This window comes from Chroicocephalus ridibundus, unplaced genomic scaffold (assembly GCF_963924245.1).
Source record: "Chroicocephalus ridibundus unplaced genomic scaffold, bChrRid1.1 SCAFFOLD_785, whole genome shotgun sequence".
In the NCBI taxonomy this organism is placed as follows: Eukaryota; Metazoa; Chordata; class Aves; order Charadriiformes; family Laridae; genus Chroicocephalus; species Chroicocephalus ridibundus.
Window position 1 is genome coordinate 9,822 of NW_026961351.1, and position 7,186 is coordinate 17,007.

The 7,186-nt window shown below is 75.4% G+C and overlaps 1 protein-coding gene across 1 annotated transcript; it reads right to left on the reverse strand.

Annotated features, from left to right (window-relative positions):
* Nucleotides 1-2,117: 2,117 nt before the first annotated feature.
* On the reverse strand, nt 2,118-5,769 carry LOC134509356 (SCO-spondin-like; the record flags this gene model as incomplete). Its single annotated transcript, XM_063321838.1, has 5 exons — nt 2,118-2,507; nt 3,640-3,801; nt 3,917-4,008; nt 4,105-4,230; nt 5,643-5,769. Coding segments are annotated over 5 exons (897 nt in total), but the record flags the coding sequence as incomplete, so codon positions are not given.
* Nucleotides 5,770-7,186: the final 1,417 nt, after the last annotated feature.

Sequence of the window (7,186 nt, forward strand, 5' to 3'; positions counted from 1 at the left end):
CGCGCCCCACGGCTCCTCTGCGGGGGTGGCACCGGGGCGGGGGGAAGGGGGTCAGCCCCAGAGGGTGGCTGCCCCACGGCCCACGGCACCCCGACCCACGGCGCCCCCGGGAAAAGGGCGGGGGGGGCTGCGCCCACTGCATCGCCCGCACGGCACCGCGCTGTGCCACACTGCACCCCATGGCACTGCACGGCACGGCACGGCACGGCACAGCACGGCACCACGCTGTGCCACACTGCACCGCATGGCACGGCACGGCACGGCACAGCACTGCATGGCACTGCATGGCATGGCATGGCACTGCACGGCACAGCACGGCACTGCATGGCACGGCACTGCATGGCACTGCACGGCACGGCACCACACTGTGCCACACTGCACCGCATGGCACGGCACGGCACGGCACGGCACGGCACAGCACTGCATGGCACTGCATGGCATGGCATGGCACTGCACGGCACAGCACGGCACTGCATGGCACAGCACTGCATGGCACAGCACGGCACGGCACTGCATGGCACGGCACGGCACGGCACGGCACGGCATGGCACTGCATGGCACGGCACGGCACGGCACTGCATGGCACGGCACAGCACGGCACGGCACTGCACGGCATGGCACTGCATGGCACGGCACGGCACGGCACGGCACGGCACTGCATGGCACTGCATGGCACTGCACGGCATGGCACGGCACGGCACGGCACGGCACAGCATGGCACGGCATGGCACCACGCTGTGCCACACTGCACGGCATGGCACTGCATGGCACGGCACGGCACGGCACGGCACGGCACGGCATGGCACCACGCTGTGCCACACTGCACTACATGGCACTGCATGGCACCGCACAGCACTGCACGGCATGGCACGGCACGGAACGGCACCACGCTGTGCCACACTGCACCGCATGGCACTGCATGGCACTGCACGGCATGGCACGGCACTGCACGGCATGGCACTGCACAGCACTGCACGGCACTGCACGGCACCATGCTGTGCCACACTGCACCACATGGCACCACACTGCACGCACCGCACGGCACCGCACGGCACAGCATGGCGCCGCACTGCACGGCACCACACTGTGCCACCGTGCGCTACATGGCACCGCACTGCACGGCCCGGCACGGCACTGCGCGGCCCTGCATGGCACGGCACCGCACTGCACCGCGCCGTGTGGCACCGCACCGCACCATGTCGCACTGCGCCACGCTGCACCCCATGGCACCAGGCAGCGCTGCACCGCACGGCACCGCACGGCACCGCACGGCACCGCACAGTGCCACCCTGCACCGTGTGACACCGCACCGCACGGCACGGCACTGCACCGCGCCACGGGGCACCACGCCGTGCCACGCCGCGCTGCGCAGCCCCGCACTGCGTGTCATGACTCCGCGCTGCACCGCACTGCGCCGCACTGCAGCACACGGCACGGCACGGCACGGCACGGCACTGCCCCACAGGGCACCACGCTGCCCCACACTGCCCCACAGGGCACCACGCTGGGCCCCACGGCGTGGCAGCAGACGGGCACCGCGTGGGCACCGCGCGGCGCCCGTGTCACCTCCCTGCTCCGCAGGGCACCACGCTGCCCCCCACGGCACCCAGTGTCGCCCCGTGCCCCCCCTGCCACTCACCCGCCCCACGGCACCCCGTGGCGCCCCATGGCACCACCTGCCACCCCATGCACCCACCCCAGGGACTCCCACCCGGAGGGGCACCCGCCTCGAGGACACCCAAGCCCAGGGACACCCACCTTGGTGGCACCCAAGGACGGCCATCACGGGGACACCCACCCCCGGGGACACCTTCCCAGGGGCGCCAACCTTGAGGGCGCCCACCCGGGGGGCACCCAACCCCGAGGACACCCACCTTGAGGGCACCCAACCTCAAGGGACCCCCACCCTGAGGGCACCCACTCCATGGACGCCCACCCCAGGGGACGCCCGCCTTGAGGGCACCCAACCCCAGGGACACCCACCCTGGGGGCACCCAACCCCGAGGGCCACCCGTCATCGGGACCCCCACCCTGGGGACCCCCACCCATGGCTGATGGACCCCCTGCGGGCGCCCCGGCACCCCCCAGCCCAACCCCAGCCCCACCGTGGCCAGTACCTGGGCAGGTCTCGTTGCCGCACACCATGGCCCCGGCGCTGCAGGTGCTGCCAGAGACGGGGCGGGTGAGGGGGACGGGGGGCGGCTGGGGGGGGGACACCCGGGGGCGGGTGGCGCCGGCGACGCCGTCACCCCACCAGTTATTGCAGGCGTCGAGGGCCACGGCGTCCCCGGGCTGGTAGAGGCGGCCGCGGTGGTGGCAGGGGCAGCGGTGGGGTGCCAGGCAGGTGCCGTTGTGCAGCAGCAGCCCCGGCGGGCAGGCGCAGCCGGCGCGGCACAGGCTGGCACACTCCGCGCCCGCCTCGCGGTCCCGGCACAGCCGCGGGCAAGGCCCCCCGGCCTCAAGGCATTCCTCCGCCGTCCGGTAAACCATGGCCGACGGGCACCGCGCTGCCAAGGAGAGAGGGCAGAGGGGGGTCGACGGGCACCGGGAACGGGCACCGGGAACCACTGGCGATGCCGGGCACCGGGAATGGGCATGGTGTGCCGCTGGTGACACCGGGCACCGGGGATGGGCACCGGGAACCACTGGTGATGCCGGGCACCGGGACTGGGCATGGTGTGCCGCTGGTGATATCGGGCACCGGGGATGGGCATCGGCTGGCACCGGTGACACCGGACACCGGGAACCACTGGCAATGCCGGGCACCAGGAATGGGCACCGGGAACCACTGGCGATGCCGGGCACCGGGACTGGGCATGGTGTGCCGCTGGTGACACCGGGCACCGGGAATGGGCACCGGGAACCACTGGCGATGCCGGGCACCAGGAACAGGCATGGTGTGCCGCTGGTGATACCGGGCACCGGGGATGGGCATCGGCTGGCACCGGTGACACCAGACACTGGGAACCACTGGCGATGCCGGGCACCGGGAATGGGCATGGTGTGCCGCTGGTGATACTGGGCACTGGGGACGGGCATCGGCTGGCACCGGTCACGCCGGGCACCAGGGATGGGCACCAGGCACCAGTGGCACTGCCGGGCACCAGGACTGTGGTGCCAGTGATACCCGGCACTGGGGATGGGCATCATCTGGCACCGGTGACGCCGGGCAGCAGGGATGGGCACTAGGCACCACTGGCACTGCCAGGCACCGGGAATGGGCATGGTGTGCCACTGGTGATACTGGGCACCGGGGATGGGCATCGGCTGGCACGGGTGATGCCAGGCACCAGGAATGGGCATCGGCCACCCCCGGCACTACTGGCCATTGGCCAACACGGGTGCTGCCGGGCACCGGGGCTGGGCATGGTCTGCCATGGGTGATGCCGGGCACCGCGGCCGGGCATCGGCCACCCCTGGCACCGCTGGGCACCAGGATTGGGCATGGTCTGCCATGGGTGACGCCGGGCACCGCGGCCGGGCATCGGCCAACACGGGTGATGCCGGACAACGGCCACCCCTGGCACCGCCGGGCACCGGGACCGGGCATCGGCCACCCGCGGCACTCCTGGCCACCGAGACCGGGCATCGTCGGTCACCGGCAGCGCCGGGCGGCGGGTCCCGTCCGGTGGCACCCACCTCGGCAGGGCTGGGTGCTGCAGTGGCGGGTCTGGAGGTGGGGCCCGGTGCAGTTGCGGGCGCCGCGGGCCGGGCTGGCACAGTGGCGACGCCGGCTCTGCTCCCCCGCGCCGCAGCTAGCCGAACAGGCGGCCCACGCCGTCCAGGCGCCCCAGCCGGGCTCTGCCGGGGACACGAGGACAACCGGGCGCTCCAGGGGCCACCGTGGCACCGGGGTGGACGTGGGGGGGGGGGGGGGGGGTCCACCCTCCGGCGCCGGCACCCGGTGGGCACCCACCGGTGTCGCAGGGCTGGTGGCACTCCCGCGTCTCCCGGGCCGCCCCGGCACAGGGGGCTCCGCCGCCGGCCGCCGCCGGGTTGGTGGGTGACCTGCGGGAAGGTGGCACCTCGTCACCCCCGGCGTGGGGCGCCGCGGGGCGCCGTGGGGCGCCGTGGGGCGGGGGGAAAGCCTCGCCAGCCCCACACCTGAACCTCTCCTGCGTGCCCGCGCCGCAGCCGCCGCGGCAGGGGGTCCACGGCGACCAGGCCGACCAGCCGCAGGCCACGGCGCAGGCCACGTCCTGGCACGTCACCGTCCCGGCCTGGCACACGCTGGGGGACGGGGGTCGGCCGCGGGGACACGCCAGGGACACCCCCGGGGGGGGGGGGGGGCACAGGGTGGGGGGACACGGGGACACCCGAGGGACACCCCCGAGGGTGGGGGGGCACAGGGTGGGGGGACACGGGGACATCGAGGGACACCCCCGGGGGGGGGGGGCCACAGGGTGGGGGGACATGGGGACACCCGAGGGACACCACGGGGGGGGGGGGGCACAGGGTGGGGGGACACGGGGACACCCGAGGGACAGCCCGGGGGGGGGGGGCACAGGGTGGGGGGACACGGGGACATCGAGGGACACCCCAATGGGGCGCAGGGGGGGGACACGGGGACACCCGAGGGACACCCCGGGGGGTGGCACAGGGTGGGCAGGGGGACGTGGGGACACTGAGGGACACCCCGACAGGGTGCGGGGGGGGGGGGGACGTGGGGACATACGGGGACACCCCAACAGGGGCTCAGGGTGGGGGGACACGGGGACACCGAGGGACACCCCGGGGGGGGGGGGGGAGGGGCACAGGGTGGGGGGACACGGGGACACCCGAGGGACACCCCGGGGGGGGGGGCACAGGGTGGGGGGACACGGGGACACCCGAGGGACACCCCGGGGGGGGGGGGGGCACAGGGTGGGGGGACACGGGGACATGCCAGGGACACCCCGGGGGGGGGGGGGCACAGGGTGGGGGGACACGGGGACACCCGAGGGACACCCCGGGGGGAGGGGGGGGGGCACAGGGTGGGGGGACACGGGGACACCCGAGGGACACCCCGATGGGGCGCGGGGGGGGGGGACATGGGGACATGCGGGGACACCATGGGGTGGGGGGGGGGACATGGGGACACCGAGGGACACCCCGGGGGGGGGGGGGAGTGCAGGGTGAGGGGACATGGGGACGGGTGAGGGACACCCCGATGGGGCACAGGGGGGGGGGTCGGGGGGGTCACAGGGACACGCGAGGGACACCCCGAGGGGGGCATAGGCAGGGAGGGGGGACATGGGGACACCCCCACGGGGCATGGGTGGGGGGGGGATGTGGGGACACCGAGGGACACCCCGATGGGGCGCAGGGGGGGACACACGGGGACACCGAGGGACACCCCAGGGGGGCGCAGGGGGGGGACATGGGGACACCAAGGGACATCCCGATGGGGCGCAGGGGGGGGGACACGGGGACACCGAGGGACACCCCGGGAGGGCGCAGGGGGGCTCGGGGGGTCACAGGGACACCCCCATGGGGCACAGGCAAGGTGGGGGGACACAGGGACATGTGAGGGACACCTCGGTGGGGCGCGGGGGGGGGATGCGGGGACACCAAGGGACACCCCGGGGAGCGCGGGGGGGGGATGTGGGGACACGCGGGGACACGGCGGGGGGCTCGGGGGGGGGCCGGGGGCCAGCGCTCACCACCGGCGGCAGCCCCAGGCGAAGGCCTCGCCGGGTCCCCGCTGTCCCCCGGGGAGGTGACACCGACACCCCCCGGCCCCCACGCACCCCCCCGCCTGCAGGAACAGCCCCGGGGGGCACCGGCACCCTGCGGGGGGGGGCGGGGGGGGGGGGTCAGCCCCCTTGTCACCCCACACCCCCCTTCTGTCACCCCACACCCCCCTTTTGTCACCTCACACCCCCCTTCTGTCACCGCGCTGCCCCCCAAGCCCTTGTGTCCCCCCCAACGCCCCGTGTCCCCCCCCAGCCCCCCATTTTGTCACCCCCTGCCCCCCACCCCCTGTGTCCCCCGTGTCCCCCCCCAGCCCCCCACTTTGTCACCCCGTGCCCCCCACCCCCTGTGTCCCCCGTGTCCCCCCCCAGACCCCCGTGTCCCCCCCCCAGCCCCCCATTTTGTCACCCCGTGCCCCCACCCCTCTGCGTCCCCCCCAGCCCCCCGTGTCCCCCTGTGTCCCCCCCCAGACCCCCACTTCGGTCACCGCGCTGCCCCCCAGACCCCCGTGTCCCCCCCAAAGCCCCGTGTCCCCCCCCCCAGCCCCCCATTTTGTCACCCCGTGCCCCCCACCTCCCCGTGCCCCCCCCCCAGACCCCTTTCTGTCACCACGCTGCCCCCCCAGGCCACTGCGTCCCCCCGCAGCCCCCCCGTGTCCCCCCCAAAGCCCCGTGCCCCCCCCCCCCCAGCCCCCCCATTCTGTCACCCCCGTGCCCCCCACCCCCTGTGTCCCCCGTGTCCCCCCACGTCCCCCAGCTCCCCCGAGCCCCCTGTGCCCCCCAGGGCCCCCCCCCGGCCCCCCATGTCCACCTCCAGCCCCGCCAATGCCCCCCCAGCCCCCCCATGCCCCCCAAGCCCCCCCACCCCCCTGTGCCCCCCAGCCCCCCATGCCCCCCAGTCCCCCCAGTGCCCTCGGCCCCCTGTGCCCCCCATGTCCCCCAGCCCCCCATGCCCCCTGTGCCCCCCAAGCCCCCCCAGCCCCCCTTGCCCCCCCCCGTGCCCCCCCCCCCCCCCGGCTCTCACCCTCTGGCAGGGGCTGGGGCAGGTGCCGTTGGCGCTCAGGTCCCCACAGGTTGGGGGCAGGGGGGCAGCCGCCCCCCCCTCGCAGTCGCCCCCCCGCACAAACACCATCGGGGGGGCGCAGGCTGGGGGGGGGGGGGGGGGAGGGCGCTCAGGGACGGGGTGATGGGTTCCCCCCCCCCGCCCCCCCATCACCCCAGCGCCGGGTGTCTGTCCCCCCCCCCCCGAAACCCACCCCCCAAGGGGTGCCGTGTTCCCCCCCCCCCCAGCCCCATACCTGGGGGGTCCCCGCAGGGCTGGAGGTTGCAGGGCTGGACCTGGAGGGCCCCCCCGGGCAGGGCCGACCCCCGTTTTTCGGGGGGGGGTCGCTGCAGCTCCGCAGGCGGCTCGCACGCCCCCCCCGCAGGAGGCGTCGCAGGGGGACCAGGGCCCCCAGGCTGCCCAGCCCCCCGGCACTGGGGGCAGGACGGGGGGGGGGGGGGGGGTGGCATCA